Below are 21403 nucleotides of genomic sequence, written 5' to 3' on the forward strand. Positions count from 1 at the left end.
TACAACAGAACACTAAATCACCCATAAGTCATCCAACGACCTATGGTGATCAAAGCCTGAGTTGGAACTTCTTTTCATAAGTCTTACCTCCCAACCCTCTTAACACATTATACATGTGGTTAGAAGGCTCCAATCACATGCATGATCCTTTCTCCATGCAATTATGACCGAAATTTCCCTATTTTGTGCTAGTGGTTATGAGATCTGTGCCACTTTTTCAGGGCTAGTCTTCAGACCATTGCCCAAAAATGCCCATAATTCTCCATAATGAAATAGATTATGATAACAAGTATGTGCAATCAATAATCAAGCTAGATATTTCTCAAGATAGGTAAAACACATGATAAACATTTCGTCAAACACATGGTAAACATAGAAGTTGCAAGTCATGAAATCATATCTGATCCAGATATTTTTAACTTCATTGGAGAATCATCAAGAAGGCCCAATGCCCTCTCAAGCTAGCTGCAACAACACTTGTTAACCCATGCATTCATCAATCATTCAATAAATTATCAAATCACGAACAATATCCATTACAAGAGCACATCATATAACCAACATATAACCAGGATAAAATTTATCCATGAGATCCACATAATAGCTAGTACATGTGCTCATCAATCACAATAAGAAAATAATGCATATTAACATATGCAAAAGCCAACCAAGTCAGGGACTTCCATGTAACACCTGACCATAGATTGGTGTAAATCAAATATCTTTTTCAACCAATCACCCATGTGTCATATTCTAAGCATGAATGTGGGACCATATGGGTTAAACCAAAATAAAACCAACGAGGGCTTCCAGAGGCCAAACCACCTCAACCCTTAGCCACAATGATCTCAACTAAAATGGTCCAAATATCACTAATACCAAAACAAGTTTGGATGCCTCTGACTTCCTTCACTAGCTCTAGAGGAATTTTCCTTTCTCCACCCATCCATCAAGAGTTCCAAGAGAAATACCATCTCCACCCTTGGCCCTTGGGAATTTTCTTGAGACCTCCTAACCAGGATCCAAGTCTACTAGCCATCCAAATCTTAAACGAAATAGGGAACCCACAACACCATGGTTATCTAGGAAATGGCAAGGCAGGGCTAAAACCATTGTCAATCCAGGCAAATCCCATGCCAATGAAAACAAAATAATCAAATAACCACATGCATGTACCATGCATCCAAATCTCAACAAGGAAACCACACATGCAACCCGTTACCTGCAATGTACTCTTGTTGTAATTGTTGATCTCACCTTCTTTTCCATTACCCAAAATTCCTTTTCTTGCCATAAATATAAGTATTACCATTGATCTTAAACAAGGTCAAACTTAAACTATATATATAATGGTTTAGTATAGATACCATCATTTTTCTAGTATAATTTGATATATTTTTTCTTTCCAACATATTATGAATCAAGTCAAATGACCATCCTAATCAAAATTTGTGATATTTTGAAGTTAACATATCTCCTTGTTATCAATAATGGTTTAGTATAGATACCATCATTTTTATAGTATAATCTTATATATTTTTTCTTTCCAACATATTATGAATCAAGTCAATTGACCATCCTAATCAAAATTTATGATATTTTGAAGTTAACATATCTCCTTGTTTTGGAGTTTGTCTTTCTAGCTGACCTTTCATCTAATGTATTTCTGCAACTTCAACCCCTATGAGCCTAAAATTTTTGCATATAGTACTCTGATATGTATTCACTGAAATCCCATAGGTCTGACCAAAATTTGATTCCAAGAGAAAGTTATGGTCAATTCCTCAATACTTATTGATTTTTTGCCTCTTTTAAGAGTGAACTTGTACAACATACCATTTGTCCATTTTTTAGATATAATTCTCAAATTTTAACCTAAATTACTTTTCAATGTTTCCTCATACCCCTAAAAAATTTATATTCTAAAGCTTCTTTGAAAAAATGTTACAATGAACATACCAAGATGCCTTGTTCTTAATTGATTTCTAGATTACTTATGAACCCTAACTTACATAGGGTATATATTTGAAAGTATAGAGAACTAGAATATAAAATTTTGATCGGATGTACCCTAATATATCTCTTTAGTTTCCTCAAAATTGCATCTTATGAAGCTTCCTAAAAAAATTATAATGAAAATTCCAAGATGACTTGTTTCAAAAAAAAAATAAGACCAATCACAAACCTTAACTTCCACAAGATATATCTCTTAAAGTATATTGAACCAAACTTTGAAATTTTAGAACTTGTACCTTGATATCACTCAATGCTCTCAAAAAAAATTGATCTAAATCTTCATAGAAAAAAGTATAGAGAAAATGTAAATATGACTTGTTTGATATGAATTTCAAGATGAGTCACAAACCCTAACTTCCAAGGGCTATAAATATGAAAGTGTAGCGAATTAGAACTTGAAATTTTGATCATTTTTGCTTCACTATTTATGTTCCAATATCCTAAATTTTTTATAATATTAAACTTGATAAAATATATATATATAGAAGAAAAAATAAATAAATAAAATAAAATTGAAATGGCCCATTTGAAATAGAAAAACCCTGGGATTATATCTCTTGATACCAAATGTTATGATCCAAACACAAAAACTATAATTACACACCATGTACAATAATGTGAGCATGGAGCACAAATCCAATATAGATAAGAGAAATAAGTTACACAATAAATACTAAAAAGATAGGAGAACCTCATCCAAATATTCAAATGCATTCATACATCCAAATCACATATCCTCAATAATAATTGTGATTTCACATGTTTCACACATGACCCCTTTCTGATTAGGTCAACCCTATATATCTACATTTGAATATTACACATATATTTAATCCCATGTATGCCCTCCTTGGGGTCATAAACTAAAGATAATGGCATTGATGCCTCTTCTTGGCTTTTTCATATGTTGAATTCCTTCATCATAGTGGACCGAGTCTATTAGAATTAAATATTTATCGTTATAGAATTTAAGAGTGTGTAAGTCAAGATACGCATTGTCGTATGTGGAAAAGTTACACCTCTGGAGATGTAAATTCTATTGTATTTATTAATTAAACCTTGTAGTGCTCAATGCATATTGTTTGATGATGATACCATGCTCATGTTCATGGCAAGACCACGTGAACATGAAAAGTGATTCATAATTTACTTCTTCGTCATTTGTGTGATATAAATTTTTACAAAGGTCTATTAGAAAATGACATTTCCAAACATGATCACCATTGGATCTATGGAAAAATGATCACCATGGGATCTATCTAAAAACAAATGGTGGAATGGATTTAGAGGTAACCCCTTTTTAATATTCACACAATACCTAGAGGATCATTGATCTATGATCATTTTTCCACCAAATGTTGCCTTGTTCACATCGCATTTCTTATGCGAAAGGTGTGTGACTCCATCTATGTTGTCAAAAACATATCAAGTGTACCACGATGTTGACATCCTCACCCTCATTTTGTATTGTCTTAGCCATGATTGTTAAATGGTCTATCCAATTTTTATATAGGTCCCCAAAACAAACTATTTGGTTTCTCCTCATCTAAAATGGATTGTTATATCAATTTTCATCTAATTTGGTATATTTTGATGAAAATTTTGGAGCTAAAGGCTTATAGGGCCTTATTGAGGCATGAAAAGGCCATTTTGCGGGTAAAAACTTGTAGACATAGTCTCATTATGGAAATTTTGAGGTTTTAAATGGGCATAATAAGGAAAATAATAAAATAAGAATTAAAATGTTAAAACAAGTATTATGAATTTCAAAGGGAAAGAAAGAATGCTAATTTTTTCTATCATATTTTCAACTTATCTCTTTTTAGATTTACTAAATATAAATTTTAGGTGCTCAGTGGATGTAGAATCAAATTCAACATTCAACAAGTATCTGCGCTACATACTTTTACATCCACTAAAATATAAACCAGACATACATGAAAGAAATGTGTTTTTTTCAAGAAATACTTGAAAAAAATATGTTTTTCTTATCAAGAAATGCATGGAAGAAAGTGTTTAGTTTTTGGAAACACATTTTTTCATGTTTTCTCACTTTATCTCACAATGTATATATTAAAAGTAAGCAATTTGGGTACTCATGAGAAACATGTTTTTTCATATATTTTCGGTTTATCTCACAGTGGGGATATTAAAATATGCAATGTGTGTACTTGTTAGAAGAAAAAAAAAACATGTATATCTAGTTTATATTGAAGGGGTCTATTAAAAGTGTGTATTGTAGGTACTCAATGTCCAATGTGAAATTTAATTTGGCATCCAATAAGTACCTACATTTTATATTCTTCATACACCTATAAGGAGGCAAATTGAAAATGATTTTTAAAAAATAACTTCCTTTCTTTCCCTCCAATACGATTTACCCTTATGGTTGACATCATCATCATGAATCCTATTGGTTCTTTTAAAGTAACTTGATATTAATATCACATTTCTTAGCCCCATTTTTTACCTCAAAATTTTTCTTAATGCCATCATCTTGACATTGTTCTACATATCAAGAGTTTTACAATAGTGCAAAGAACATTCTAACTAGAGTTTGTTTGATTCATTCCCAAAACTTAACATATCTCATTAACCACTATGGTACTAAATGGATGCCATGTCAACCCCCATTACTCACACATGTGAAGTATTCATGAGTAAGTTACACGAATATTCTAAAGTGTCAAAAACCCTAACACTAATTGGGAATTAAGACATGCAAAATCCATAACCCTAACACAATACTATGATCAAGATATGTTAAATATTGGGTTATGAGGAAATAAATGGTGTTATGTATCTAGATCAAAATAATGCAAAAACATTAGAGCTAGGAAGTGGGATAACGAAACAAAACAAAGGAAGTACAAGACCTCATGGTAAAGGTAACTCCATAGACAGTGTACCTTTCTATTTGTTCACATTTCACATGTGAGAAGAAAATAGGTAGGCATAGTAGGACTCAACTTTAGCTAGGTTTATTCCATATTGAGTTTTCCAACTAAAGATAAATATTGTATTCTTTATGGGAATGGTGCACTATTTTCTTTAGCTTATTTGATTTAATCTAAGCTAATTTCAAAAATTGATGTATTGAGCTAGTAATATTGCATTTTAATCTTAAGTGAAACACTACATAACTAAGAATTTGCATAAACTTGTAAGATTCTTCAAATGAGTTGTTCCACATAAATATCCACAACAACTTACAAATTTAATCTTCTTGAAAATAATAAGAAACAAAGTTATGGAGAATTAAATCCAAACAAAAATCAAATAAAATTTAAATTAAATGTAAAAAATTGTGTTGAGATAATGCAAGAATTCTTCAAACCAAATATACTCCTACACAATTTTAGAACATCTAAAATATATGCATGAAACAATTTTATTTTCTTAAAAAACTTAAAAAGTATATTAATAATAAACACCAACAACAACCATAATAATTTTATGACCATAATATTTTAATAAATTACCATTTTATTTTTCACAGTGAGAGACTATCACATATATAACTATACAAATACTATCCCCTAATTTCCTTAACATTACCTTTCTTTCATGTTGAGACAATGTTTATATTCTATGATAAAGATAAATATATTATTATTATTATAGTCACATAATATTCAATGAACATGTTTATATTCTATGATAAAGATAAATATATTATTATTATTATTATAGTCACATAATATTCAATCATCATCTCACCCTTACATATGGAATTATTTCATTTTTATGCAACTTTCTTATACTCAAACAAATTAGTCTTACTAGTGTTTTTTCCCAAAAAATGACATTTAAGTATGAAAATTTATTCATGGAGTTTAATTATATATAATTATTAAATTATATTTTTCCGAAAATATTACATATAAAAAAATTAAATAATACATATTATATAATATTTAATTTATCTCGAAAAATTGTATATAATCATGTTCATAAAAAGATAATAAATATAATTATATTTAATTAAATCATTTTGTTTTAATGTCATTCATATATATATGTTAATGAAGATAAGAAGTAAGACATCTCTAAAGGGATTTGAGAAAAATTCAAATTCTTTCTTACATCTTTAATCCTTCATTTGAAACCATGTTTTCTTTAATGTTATTAATCAGGGAAAAGTGTGCAAATGATAGGAGAAAAAAAAATATCATTGGTTTTAACTTCTAGAATTAAAAATATGTAGCGGAAATAAACTAGAGAGATCAATCACGCATTGCAAAATTAATTAATCTAAACAATTCTCTGTCATTTCATTATGTGGGAAATTTGGGTTTTTTGACCCATAGAGACATAACAAAAAATAAAAATATGGAACCTGCTACTCGACTCCCTCAACATGAATTTGGCCTAGGGAAATCGGTCTCAAAGAAATATGCCTCCAAATGAAATCAACCTAAAGAACTCAGCCTCCAAATGGATCACTCCTCAAAGCGAGGTGCCCACATTTTTACACTAGGATTTGTCCAACCCCCAAGGTGGTGTGCCGTTCAAGCTAGGTGTCCACATGCCAAGCACTCCTCCAATCAATGGCTTGTCAACTCAAGTGTTCCTCTTCACACTGTGTAAGGTGCTTCCATGCTCTTAAGGCTAAGTACCCAACCTCCTAGTGCCTCACACCTGCCTCTAAAGTGGTTTTTGCACATGTGTTGAGTGTCCATCATCCTCAACAAGTGTACCCTTGCAGGGAGATACCAAATATGCAACATGTAGCAACTACCACATAAAAAGTGTGTCTCCCTAGTGATGATCACAAAGCAAGCATACACCAAACTTAAGCTCTCCAATGTAAGTCAGAACTAAACAAAGGGGCCAGGAGACCACATGCCTTTCATATCTCATAAAATAATTTCCTAGTTAGGTGAAAACACTTTCGAAACAACCATTAGCTAACGAGGACACAGTGATGCAAGGCCTACTTGTTACCATCCCAACTTCACGAAATGTATCCTTCCATGTTTGGGTATTTACAACTTGAATGAAGTGAACAAAATTTGTTCTTCACGTTAAACACTCCAGAAGACTTGGAATATAATGATCTCCATTGAGATACAAGAATAGATATTAAAATGTGTAAATAAGAATGTAGCCAGGTAAGTACCATTTCACGAACAGTCTCTTTATTTAACTAATTATTATTTTAATTACATATTATTGTGATTATTATTTATTATCTATATTTATTGCTTTTACATAGTTATATTCATAATATTGTCTTCCTCTTCAAAAAAAATTGTCCTCGGAGCTTGTTGGTGAAAGGGCTTGATCTCTTTTTCTGTTTTGAATGTCCACTGGTCTCAGAACTATCATCTTCGTTGATACAAGTTGATATGATCCTTGGAGTGATAAATAAAATTGTCGCACAGAGAAAGGATCTGACCATCCTAAATTAACCTTTTGTGGAATCTTTCGATCACTGGAAACTTGTGATAAATTGTTATCACTGGACTGAGTTGTGTGTACTTCAGTATTCTTCGGAACATAAGTTTGTTGTTTATGTTCCGAGTGATACGGATTCGTAGATTGATTGAGACGTATGTTCTTGTGATTCTAATCTACATAAAGAGTTCTTTTGGTTTCCCTTATCATGAGTGTCGCAAGATTATGATTTACTTCAAGTTCTAATGTTGTCGAGTTGGTTACAAAATTTTCACTTGGAATTTCCTTCGTCTCAACATCTGAGTGTATTTTTTCTTTAACTGACATGTCTTTTTCTTGAGTTGTGATATTCATTGAATCAGTATTCATTCCATTTTCTTCAACTTTAATTTCTTTATTTGAAGAATTCAATGCTTCCTTCCCAATAAGTTGTTGTACCTTATTTTCCAACAACTTCTTATTATTCTTAAGCTTCTTAATTTGTGTTAATAATTTTTCACTGTGGTCTTTAAGCCGAGAAACTGGAAGTGATTTTGTCAAAAAAAAATCGCATATTTTGTAGTATTTTTTTACCTTCTTGAAAAATTACTTGGAAATATCTTGTATGTCTTTGGGTGTTACTGGATTTGGCTTCAGTGTAACATCCTGGAGTGTTATTTTCTTTTTTTGTAAGAAAATGTTAAAGACTTTTTTTTTGTATTTAAAATGAAGGATCATAGCATTTCCATCCATGGCAAACCCAAACTAATGTCACCTTGATTACTCCATAGGGTTTGAACTTATAATTGCGATATAGAGGTACAATTCTCAATGCTTCACTGTAAATTGGTTATGTCATATTATTTGTCACCAAAACGATCTAATTTTCCAATTATATTTGACTTTGGAATTACTAATTAGTTTGTGATTTTAGGCATTATATAATTTTATCTTTAGCACGTGAGATAGCAATAGTGACATATTTTCCCACAATAGACCCTTTAATTCTAAATAGCATTGAAGCATAATTACGTGAAATTTCTGAAAATCTTTCTTCCTTCAATTCTGAATTAGATATCATTTTGCTTGTCGAGATAAACTTTCTTCAAATTCCTCCCATTATCTTTGCTTTCCTCAAATATCTCTCATCAATACTTCAAAATATCCCTTTATATACTTTTAGGAATATAATAGTTTTCTTCCTTTTTACCTTTATAATTTTTATTAAATATAAAAGATACCCTTCTTTGTACTCTTATTTACCCTTTAATATTTAGTTTTATATATACCCTTTTGTACTTCTATTCTATAACTTTGTTTTTTTCTTTTATACTTATTTTTATATATACCCCTTTGTACTTCTCTTCTATAACTTTTTTTTTTGTTTTCTATTCTATAACTTCAGCAATAGTTGATTTTGACTTTAATTTTCTTCTTTAATATATATATATATGTATTTTTTAATAAAAGCCTTCCTTTTAACCTATCATTTATGCTCCCTTTCGGAATTTTAAAATGTCTTGTGGTAGTTAATATGATTTATGAATTATAATTTTAATATGACGTTAAATTATTTATTTGGGACGTGATTTTTATGAATTATAATCTTAATATGAATTATACGGTTTAATTATTTATTTGGGACGTGCTTTTTCACTATCATGACTTTTCTGAAAACCCTATCCTTATGGTTGTTGGAGACCCATCAATAAAACAAATTAAAAAAATTGTGAATTCCAATAGTTAAATAGTCAAATCAATCAAGGAGAACACACGGTGATAGCGGGCAAGGGCTAACCAGCCTGCCATAGGGCATTAAATGCCCGGGTACATGCATGCTCTATAACAAAATATAACGCGCACGCGGTGGCTACATAAATTAAAAATAAGGGCGGTGTGTTATTTTGTTATAGAGCATGCATGTACCCGGGCATTTAATGCCCTATGGCAGGCTGGTTAGCCCTTGCTGTGATAGCGGCTATTTTCAATAGTGGATGGGCAGCAAGGAATTGATCAAACAGTGGCGATGGCGGTGTAGTAAGTGTATGGCACAACGGACAAGTACGAAGGTAAGTGACGGCATCGCCGGAGCTGGGTGACCCGTATTCGCCGGAAGATAGGAGATGGATGCATGTAACATGCATGATCCATGCTCAAGCCCGAGATGTAAGCGAGCGGTGACGTCAAGGGGTTGTCAGGTCAGTGTAAGGACATAGCATTAATAATGCTATAGGGTTGGAAATAGGAACTGCCGAGTGGGTGGCTGCAGGCAAGAAATTCAGTGACTAGACAGAAAAATATGAAAGCGCAAATGGCAAATCAAGTAGGTCGTTGGCAGTGTGGGACGACAACAACACTTCTTTCTGTAGTTGCAGTGTTTGCGGCTAGGTTAGCAAGTCGAGAACGTTGGGGTAGCGATCGACTGCGTGAGTAACAATGTAGTTGATTGTGTGTGCAATGGACAGAGGGGAAAATCAAGGAATGTAGTCGTTTGAATAATGAGCACAGTGTGGGACTGCAACAACACTTCTTTCTGTAGCTGCAGTGTTTGCAGCTAGGTTAGCAAGTCGAGAACGTTGGGGAAGCGATCAGCTACGTGAGTAACAATGTAGTTGATTGTGTGTGCAATGGATCGAGGGGAAAATCAAGGAATGCAGTCGTTTGAATAACGAGCACAGTGTGGTAGGACCGGTGGATTGATGGGGCATATGGGTGCAGTGCGGAATCTGAAGAATGTGCTGACAGAGTAATGACGGCAGTGGCCAACGTCTTGTCGTTGTGGATTAGCCGTGAGACAAGAAGTTGTGGGTGGTCGCGCAGCTTGTGGGCCGCAATCTGTCACTGTGGTTGCATGGGGAACAGTGGCCCGGAGGCAAAAGCAAAGAGGTTTATATAATTTTTTTGAATTTTTTTATATATTTGCTCTTTTGATTTTATCTATTCTTTTTATTTTCTAAATTCTTTTATATATAAAATTTTGACACTATTTTTGTTTTTTTATATATGACATTGTTTATTATTTTATTTTATTTTTTAATATTATTTTTATTTTTATTTTTATTTTTATTTTTATTTTTTATATTTTTTTTAATTCTCTTTATTTTTTAATGGCCGGGGGCCAATTGGCAAAAATGGAGAACCTTCAAAAGCTTGTAGCGAAACGCTTCAACGGCAACGAAGTTGACGAATTTCGATGGTCAAAGACTTGGATCGGAGAACAAAGCTCTTGTGCAGTGGTTGAGCGAGGATCCAATTGCTCTGATACCAAATGAAGCAAACTCAATTCGTTTTTCACGTTAAATACTCCAAAAGACTTGGAATATAAAGATCTCCATTTAGATACAAGAATATATATTAAAATGTATCAATAAGAATGATGATACAATTGAAAGTAGGGGTCATATATATATATATATATATATATATATATCCAAGCAAGTACCCTTTCACGAACGGTCATGTTTGTAGAGACATACCTCTTTGTTTAACTAATTATTATTTTAATTACATATTATTGTGATTATTATTTATTATCTATATTTATTACTTTTACATAATTATATTCATAACATAGAACAAATAAGAAATTGAAAATGAAATTTAGTAATCTCCATAAATAAGCTTAGTGCTAACTTGGAACATATCAAAAACTACACTGAATTTAATTAAAATTTAAAAAAAAAAAACAAAAACAAAACAAAAACAAAAACAGAAACAAAAACTTTGGTGCTAAGCACACTAAGATTAAGTCCATTTGACTTTAACGTTGTAACAGCAATTGAACATAAATTCGCTATATAGTCTTGTCTTCTGAACCATCTGATTGTAGAATTAATTTATGGATTGGGCTGAAATTTTAAGTCAGTGCTCAAAATGTCCACTGTTCAATTTAAGCTCTCATCTCCAAGTAAATTTATAAGAACAATAACATATCAACTTCAAGCCATTGATATCAATCAGCAATTCCTTCTTATAAGAGCTATCAATGCTAATTACCATCAACATTTCAGCTTCAGATGAATATCATACAATAATTACAGTATTTTGGAAATCTTTGTGTTATCGATGAAGCGAACTCCAACATATTAGTTGAATTTGTAAACTTAAATCCACCCTGATACAAAGAAAATGATACAGATATGTAATTCAAGTGATAAGAACATAATGGTAACTACATGATGTGTTTGTTTCTAGCTTTCCTTATAAGCAGGTTGGCTTGCATGCACAGCCAGAAAATCGCACAGCCAGAAAATCTAGAGATAAACATGAAACTGGAAATATATATTTAGACCTTCAACACTTTCATTTTGCTTTACGTTTAAATAATTTCAGCATATGCAGAGTCAAACTTGGATAGCCAAAGAAGGCTAAATATCGATGGCAACTTAACCAGAGAACTGTTGAAAGGTGAATTCTTCTAGAAATACAGATTCAAAATTAGTTAACAATCATATCCCATATTTAGTTTTCAGTGCAGTTGGTACTTTCAACAAGAAATTTGTTCATTTCCTACACTGCACGGTGTGACCACTCGTTTGTTGTTGGCTTGTCATTTCATTTCCTGCTACAAGAAAGAATGCGGTGTGCCTGTGATAAGCAATATCAATTAGTACCTGCTAACGGTATCAGATGCTGGAATTTGGAGTAAAACATAAACATAAGCCAAACTTTTTTAGAACACTAATCTCCAAATCCCTCAATCTGTATACCTGAAGAAATTAAACATACGGGTCTTTGAATCTGAATCAATTTTGGAAACACTATCTAGTGCCTTTTCCATGTGCTGAAGCCATCTTTCTGCTGCTTCTCTTGTGACAGGGAATGGTTTGTGACGCATTATAAGAGCTGGATGACCTAAATCAAAATATGCACTAAAAATAGTCAAAACAATCATCGAGTTAAAGAACTATACTCCAGCCACCCCGGTAATGTTTTTCAAAATTTTGAAACCTATTGTTGCATATATCTTAAGGTTGGATTCAAAATAAGCCTGCCTACGTGTGAACTCCATCAGCAGGTTGAGTAAATAATCTCTGAGTAATTTGAAAACATGTATCTCAATGAATATGACTCCACATGCCATTAAACAGGCACAAGCATGTACAAAAAGCCAATTCGATATCTCTTTTTCTGACAGCACAGTTCGTAAAAATAGGCAATCTAAATGTTGTAAACACTATTACAAGCACATATTTTTGTTTTTTCAATACTCAATTATTCCTGTTTGGACATAAATAAAACATGGTTTTCAAATACTGCAATTTGCAAAATCAAGAGATTTCCCCTCAGTGCCCTCACTTTGTATTTGGAGAGCAAAGTCAACCTGTGGTTAGCAAAAATAATGAACAATGCAACATCCAGCATGGTTATTTTCTAAAGATCACAAACATGTGGAACTTGATAATTGATCAGAATAGCAGCTCATTCATAGGTTCATGTGGCTCGTCCATAATTTGCCAATGGCATTGTGTAAGTTATTGTCATGATTGTTAACAGAAGTTTAAAATGTATTGTTATTACGGATGCATGACTAGGGAGTCAAGTGCTGTGACTTCAGAGAATGGATGGGATTTTGATTGAAGGGGTAAAATAGATTTATGAGCTGGGTAAATGATTCCATTGTGTGCAGAGATCTGAGAAGCAGCTTCGATCTCCATCCCTGATGGTAACAAGAAATTAAAATGTTAAACATTCTATTATGTTAATGATCAACCTAACCGTATCCATTGTGAAACTCCTCTTTTGTACCAATTTTCATAGGCTGTTGGTTAAAAATCAACCTTAGCAATGAGCATAAAGGCACAAAGATTTTGTGATCACAAGGAGTTAACAGGCAATGGAAGTGAGATTGATCCCTGTTCAAACTTCTTTCATTTACTCATTTCATACAGTTCCTCAGACCAGGAGAAGGCAGTTACCTTGATCTATGCCATCTGTTACTTCAATAAAAGGAAAGTTGACAGGAGAGACATGAGCCCCTTATGCTAAATCAATCATCATGCATACAACCATTAATTCTCCAACCAGAAAAGGTCAGCAAGCATTCCTTTCTTCTGAGATGCTTGAAAGTAAACAATTTGCATTCATATTTTGGAGCGGATTAACTCAGCATTAGACAGAAACATATATATATATATATATATATATATATATAATGAATGAATGAATGATGATGATTACAACGGGGTCCCTCGCATATATATCGCCATGGGTATTTTTTCAGGAAAGGGCATGATCTTCTGATCGTGCCCTTTTGTTAAATTATACTAATTAATTTATTACATAACATTGTCTTCCTCTTGAAAAAATGCTTTTTCCTCAAAGCATACGTAACAACGAATGTTTTTGGGGAAATGCTTCTGTGTCCTGGGAGGCTTCTTCTTCTGGTAGATTCTTCCACTTGATAAGGTATTCTTTAATTACTTGAGATTGCAACTTCCTTTCGCTAGTGGTAATAATTCCTTCTGGTTCTAAGATGAACTGCCTTCATCGTCTAATATTGGAAGCATTGTCTATGCTGATTGGACAAGATACATGGAAAATGTTGTGAACTCGACTATTATCTAGAAGGCTTAAGTTGTATGCTACTTGGTTGATCTTTTTGTTAATTTGATATGGTCCATAAAACTTTGGCACCAATTTGTTTTTTCCTTTTTGTTTTAGGGATAATTGCTTGTAACGCTGAAGTTTAACAAATACCCATTCTCCAACTTCAAATTCTCTCTATTTCTGTGTCAGTCAGCCTACTACTTCATGTGATTTCTTGCACTACTCAAATTTTCTTTTAATGTTTGAAAAAAAAATTGGGTTTCTTCTAATTGCTCCTTCACTGTTGGAGCTCTGATACCAAATGGAGTGGATAAACTCAGCATTAGACAGAAACACACACACACACACACATATATAATGAATGAATGATGATGATCACAATATGGGTCCCTGGCATATATACCACCATAGGACATGAAAGGGCAAGATCTTTTGATCATGCCCTTTCATTAAATTATACTAATTAATTTATTACATAACATATTTTCATCTCAGAGCAACGCTATTAAAATTATTGTCATTCCTTTGTTTTTCCATTCATGTATCCATATGCACCGTTGTGACCACCTCAAAACATAGGATTATGCATTAGTAAATTGTCAAAGTAGAGAAAGATAGTTGCTAGCTTTTTTTGCCGCTGGCGCATATAACCCAAGTTCAGATACAAGTTCTAAGCAGGGTAAAAGGAATCGCTGAGTATGGCAAGTACTTGGCAAGTCAACTCAGGTTGAATTTGAACTTTTGGCAAAACTTGCTAGTTTTTAGTCAAGAATCAAGCTATTGCCGAGTTTTGCTGAGTTCCAGGTTTTTAGTAAACCAACTCATTGGGAATTGTTTATCACCATTTTTCGTCATCTCACCAAGTCAACTCTACATTAGTTGTTGCCAAGTTGGGTTCATGTGAATTTGACTTTAAGCACACTCTTTCAGTATCACCGATGTATGCGTTATCAACCAATAGAAAAGATGGGACTACTAATAACTATCTGACTCTACAACAGCTGTATCTGATTACAATAACTGACTCAGAATCTAAAGTCAGTGATGATTCCAAATTTATGTCAATTTGGCACCCTCAAACTATAAATGATCAGCATCCTAAGATAATACTTGAGTTCATAATAACTTGTAGCAAACTTCTCCATCTCTAAAAAAAATCACAAACTACTACTTGTACAATTCACATCCCTACACTTATCTTTGTATTTATAGCAGACAATCCCTTTCTTTGTTTGGCTGGTTAATCACTCCCTCTAGCACCTGCAAATAATAACCAGAGTCTACGATACTCAGTCCATTCCTAGTTGTATATATTGTACTTTGGATTAGTTTGCAATAGAATCCACAGAATATACAAAATTGCTAAAGCTGTCAGATATTTCTGCTTGACATTTTTGCAAATTGTATTTCAAGACTCATTAACATGGAAGGTGTAACACCCTCCCTTCCACGCCCTTTAGGATTCTTAGACTGAGGAAGGTGTTACCTGTTGTCTGACCCGATCTCCAGGGTTTGTTATGAAGACAGGATTAGCAAAAATCCTCATTTTTCAGGTCTGAGGAATTAACATCTAATACTATCGTTGTATTCAGCTCATCAATAGCCTTCCAGCAGTATCAAATTACCTCGATTTGATTCTCAGATGTAAGGTTACACTCATTGAAGTTCTGGCCTATTAACAAAGGCCATGTCATTGAACAGAGCATGTGGCACCTACCTGGCCTCCACATGGTTGAAAAGATTAACAATAGAATACGATATTCTGATCTTGATAATTACTTCCTAATGATTTCCAATCAATATTTATTCCACTACTATCATTGAATAATTACACTTCAGAAAATCTCAACAGTAAATGTAGCAGAAACAATAAAGATCATAGAAAGACAACCATGCACAATAGAGACAACAAATTTTACCCTAGGAAACTCAACCTTGGGAGAAAATTCAGCAACTTTTCTTAGGAGAAATTATTCTTTAGTAAGGTTTACAAATCCAATTTGTCTAGAAATACGTGTCAATATCCAAGTCAAAAATACTAGTCAAACTTGGTCAATCTTCAGAAAGTCATCACTGGCCAAAACTTGGTCAAACAGCTCAGTCAAACAGCAGGTCAAACTCGTTCAAACATAAGGTGAACTCAGCTTGGTCAAATCAGTCAAACTTGTCCTACTTTCTCCACGAGTGGTTGTCCAAGAGAGATCATAAAATGATGAACAGATGTCACATTATCTATTTATACCAATGTTGCACTAATCGTTATCGGGATAATATTGGCATGAGGAAAAAATAGGAAAAAATCGTAATAATCGGGAAAAAATCGGTAATAATTGGGAAAAAATCATTTGGTACAAAAATATTCATTTTTTTTTCAATTTTTTTAATATCTAAACCATCTACAACATAAAATAAATACTTTGACACATAAATATGATAAAAGAACTAATATATAAGATGTTTAATATCATTTCTAGTGCTAAAATCACACATAACAGTGAATCATGTCCTGAATAGTAAGTCCTGACTTCTGAGTCCCAACTCAACCTCAAAATATCAACAAAAAATATAATAATGTATCTCATATCATGAGTCATAATGTCATATACAATGAAATGAACCAAATAACTGAAGTCTAATACTACTGATTTCCTTTGCCCCTCTAGATGTAGATTTGGCAGGCCGCAGTAGACTATGGAGTCTGCTGTGCTATAGAGGCTGAAGAACTAGGAGCTACATGAGGTAGACCACGTCCTCTATGTGTGACAGGGGTAGCTTGGGTCACCTCTTCCTCCTCAAAACAACAACAACAACAAAATCCCACGATTTTTTCCCAAAAAATCAGGCAAAAAAAAATTCCGAGTACTAAGCACAATTTTATCTTTTTGTTGAAAATATCGCGATTATACGATAATATCGCGATTTTAACAACACTGATTTATACTAGTCGAATGGGTTGAAGTAACCCAAGGGACATGTCCCTTCACCCTCCTGGGATGACTTGTCATTCAAAAATCAAATTTTAATTTAATTTTTCATAATTCTTCTAGGCTGACTTAGGCATGCAGGACTACCTCCCGATGCTACACAAAAAATCAACACACATGTCTCTGACAAATCAGTGTAATGGGACATGCCTAGACCGCCAACTTCTGGGATTTGTGGCCCAAGGCCTAATGCCCGATTTCCCCTTGATTTGGACAAAATAACCAAATCAAGGAATAGACTGAAATATATACAAATTTCATTCACAGACCTTAGAGACAAATCTGAATGCACACAAATGCACAATTTCTCATAGTCTGCATGAACATAATAAAGAACAACATTTTCAGTTATGTATTAAAAATTCATGAATAAACAAGAAGACATTCCAATCATTAACATAACAGTAAGCCCTGTGGCTTAGGCATTCATCACATTCATGAGCATTCAAAAGCTCATACCATGCACTATTTAACAAGAATCATCACATTCCATAAAACCAATCATATAAGCCATTCTCACTTATCTGTGTGAATAAAGTTGGCTAGCAACTAAAGGAGGGACTTCAACTCTCCACCTAACTGTAGACCAGCCACACTGCAGTCTTTCTTGTAGCTAACCACCCCCGAGCCAGATCTAGAGCCTAAGGGGATGCTTAATCAGGGAAGTTCACACCAAAGGCTTAGTCATATACCCAGGAAAAGGAGTCAATTTTCCAAGTTTTTTAACAACTACTCTCCAACAGTAAGCACCACAGTGACTCACTTACTGTGTGAGTTAAAATACAAGGCTTCACCCAAGGTCAGATGGGTTATTTCTCAGTTCCAGTAGAGATTGAATCAACTGCTTTTGTTAGTTTCACAACTATCTTTTCATGGCAAGCACCATAGGGGCCCAGAGTCCATTGTCCAAGTGGTTTCACAGCCTTACATCAAGCACCACAATGGCTCATATTACCCTATCCTAGTGGTTTAACAGCCACACAACAAGCACCAAGTGGTTTCATAGCCTTACGACAAGCACCACATTGATTCAGTGCCTCAACCAAGCTCCCCACTGATCCTTTAGGGTTACACACACCCTCCAGTAGCCTCCATATGAGAAATGAAGGGAATAACACCTCTGGCTTCTGAACACTGGTTCTCAAACAGTCCAATCTAGCTCAGTCGCTCGACTTAGTTCAGGCACTTCCTTCCTTTTCTCTGCAAGGCTGCTTCATCTCACCTCTACTCTCTGCAACCACTCTTGCCCATCACCTTCAGCATGTTTGCCACTACTTTCCTTCACACTTCATTTCTTCAACCATGTTAGTTTTTGGTAGTATTGAACAGGTGTTCTAGTCTTGACTTGTGTTGAAGAGGCTAAACAACACAAGATCTCCAAAACCAAAAAAAGGTTTCGAGAGAAAATGTTCAAAAATGTGTAACTAGGTTCGGTCTTCATAAGTATTAAATTTACTTTTGATTCTTGTAAATTGTAAAATGAAAGAAAATTATTATTATTATTTTTGGATCATGGGTCTCATGCTCAAGATCTTTTATTTTATAGGTCAAGCACCCATTGAGTACTTCTAGGGTTTGTCCTAGGTCAAGAAGTCAAAAGAGTCATTGTCATAAGTTGAAGACCCCATCGAGCACATTGTAACTTGTAAAGAAAATTATATTTGTCTTTAAAAGTGTTGAAATACCCTCCAATACCAAGTCAGCCTAGTAGCTGGCAAGTCGGCCTTAAAGGAAGAGCCACGTCCACCTTAAAGAGCCTATAAATAGAAGAGAACTCATCCTAATTGAGGCACATTCATTCATCACTCATTCTAGCGAAGGAAGAGGGAGAAGGTAGCGAAGGAGGACGAAGGACTTGTGTTTGGGCTACTTTCTCTCACACGTGCTAGAGGGACTAGGTTTTTTGTTGTAGATACAGGGCTTCTATCTACAAGTTCGATCTTGGAGAAAATAAGGCAAAGAGGTCAAGCGAAGGTCACCAAGGGTTACTCTCAAGCCCCATAAATCAAAGAAAGGCAAGTGAAGCTCAAAGGAAGGCTCTAAAGGAAGATCGAAGTTCCCACCTGTGGTAGCAACAACTGCAGGGAGGCCGAAATTTCATATCTGCAGTAGGAGGCCGAAAATCTTGCAACAGGAGGTCAAAGAGGTGCTAGTGGAAGAGATTTGACTGGGTTTTACTGGATCAAGGTTAGCACATCATTTGAAGAGGTTGGTCTTGGTCTTGGAGGGTATTGGTCTCAGCCCTAAGGTCTTGGAATTCGTCAATTGAAGAATCTATAAGAAGAGGAGATTTGCGGGTTTTCCTCTCAAGAGGAGAGGTTGTGGCCCTTGCTTGCAGCCTATATTCTATGTTATTGTTCTTCTTGTTTTTGGTAGTTGTTTGATGATTCACACATATAATAATAAGGAACAAAGCTAATAAGTAAAAGGAAATCACAAGCAGTTATCAAGTAAAGAGAATTAATTATAATCATTGCCCTATAGAATTCTCAACATAAAACACCTAGAGACCACTCAATTAAGTTAATTGATCAATAATTAAATATCTCCTAAGTCTAACTTAGGAAAATTGATTAATTAGCAATAATTAATGGCGAAAGATCGAGAAAGCTCTAGAGACTCACACAGATTGACCCTGAGATGATTTTAGTCGTTGATAACGATTTAATCATGGCCATTGGTGATTCAACAAGAGATTAAAAGAGCAGGTCAATGGATAGAGGAGAAGACACATCAAAGAGCAAGAGGGGGAGCATATCCTTGGCAGATCGAGCTATCCAATGTAGTGATTCAACAAGGAAGTGAACTCGAGCCTGAGCAACAGTGTTTGAGGGGGAAGAAGCAGAGTTTTGGTAGAGTTTCAATGTCGAAGAGCCAGCAGAAAGGGAGGCCACAGTATTTCCTCAGTGAGGCTACGCAGAGGCAATACAGAAGCTTCAGAGGGCCAGTTCGATTCAGCACCTAGAGGCCAGGAAAATTTCCAGGAGGCCAAGCGATTCCCAAAGGTAGAGTCAGGCAGAATGATAGATTCCAGTGTGTTCCAGAGGTAGCGCAGAAAGGGTATGCACAAGGCTTGCACAGAGGCTGACACAGTGGCAAGTCGTGCAACCCAGTTTGAGCCAGTTTTGGAGTTGGATCAGTTGTGGAGTGAGACAATTTGTCTCATAGATATTTTGGCTAGATTATTTTGCTGGAGAATTGCCAATTTGGCATCTAGATTTTTGTACTCAAATTTTACTGTGGTATAATAATAAAATAAACCCTCATCTGCTACATCGGTTTTCCCTTTGGACTTTTTACGAGGACGTTAGTCCAAAAATATTGGTCATTTTTATTGTGTGTGCTTCTATTTTCTCAGTTCCAACATTTTATTTAGCTTCCGCATAATTTATTTGTGAAGAATTGCAATGTGATTTATTTGGTATTAATCAGAAAATTAATAAGTTGCTAATCAATTAGAAGAATAAACGCTAGTTGTTGCAATTTAAGGAAATTTCACATGGTATCAAGCATTGAAGATCAAATCATAGGCTCAGTAGCCAGAAGGAGAAATTTTGCAGCTTCAGAGGGAGTTTTGGGTAGAATTTCTCAGATTTGTGCAGAGGCCACCAGGAAGTGCAAATTGCAGAGGCAGAGGGTTCGATTTCCAGATCTGGGCTGGAGGAAAATTCGATCAGCCTCACAAGCAGAGATTTGCAGGTAGTGTGGTTGCCGAAAAGTAATTCGGGAGAACAAATCAGATAGTTAGTTGAGTTGATCTGGGCGCATTGATTTTGCAATAGATTTCGTATCTTAACTCTAGATCTATCAAGCGCCGAGATTGTGCCATTGATTTGCAAACTAACAAAAATTCTAAAATGAGAAACATCAGGTTTCTTACCGGTGAAAACTTCTTCGGGAGTTTTGGAGTCCAATGCTTGATAAGGGCATCGATTTTGAACGTACACAGCAGTGTTGGTAGCTTCTCCCCGTAGGAACTTTAGAAGTCTTTGATCATGAAGCATGGCACGAGTGGCTTCTATAATGGAACGATTCTTACTTTCAGCAACACCAATTTGCTCAGGGGTATATGTAGTAGTAGTCTCCCTCTTAATGCCAGCTTCCCTACAATAGTCATTGAATTCATTTGACTCATACTTGGTTCCATTATCGGTCCTCAATATCTTGATCTTCTTCCCCGTTTGATTTTCCACCAAGGCTTTGAAGGCATGGAACCATGAGAATATTTCCTCCTTCTTCTTCACGAAATATATCCAAGTTTTGCAAGAGAATTCATCCACAAAGACAACATAATATAAATATCCTCCTAATGATGTCACAAGTAACATAGCAGATGGATAAGAATGAACCAAATGCAAAATGTCTCTGGTCTTGCTATCACTTGAGGGGAATGGTCCCCTTGTATGTTTTCCCTCGGCACATCCCTGACATACACCTTCATGCTCTATTTTGAATTCGAGCATACCTGTAACCAT

General features: G+C 34.5%; 1 protein-coding gene across 1 annotated transcript in view; it reads right to left on the bottom strand.

Moving 5' to 3' along the window:
* Positions 1-11513: 11513 nt before the first annotated feature.
* The window catches only part of GLB3 (hemoglobin 3), an 87972-nt gene continuing 78082 nt past the window's right edge, over positions 11514-21403 (bottom strand). Inside the window, exons 3-4 of the mRNA XM_089416890.1 lie at positions 12105-12249; positions 11514-11982 (exon numbers count right to left, since the gene is read on the bottom strand). Coding sequence (XP_089273016.1) covers positions 11898-11982; positions 12105-12249 — 230 coding nt within the window. The 3' untranslated portion in view covers positions 11514-11897. The remainder of the gene's footprint in view (positions 11983-12104; positions 12250-21403) is intronic.

This window comes from Pinus tabuliformis, chromosome 3_2 (genome assembly GCF_031772625.1).
Source record: "Pinus tabuliformis cultivar Carrire ecotype Pingquan chromosome 3_2, CPIR1, whole genome shotgun sequence".
NCBI lineage: Eukaryota > Viridiplantae > Streptophyta > Pinopsida > Pinales > Pinaceae > Pinus > Pinus tabuliformis.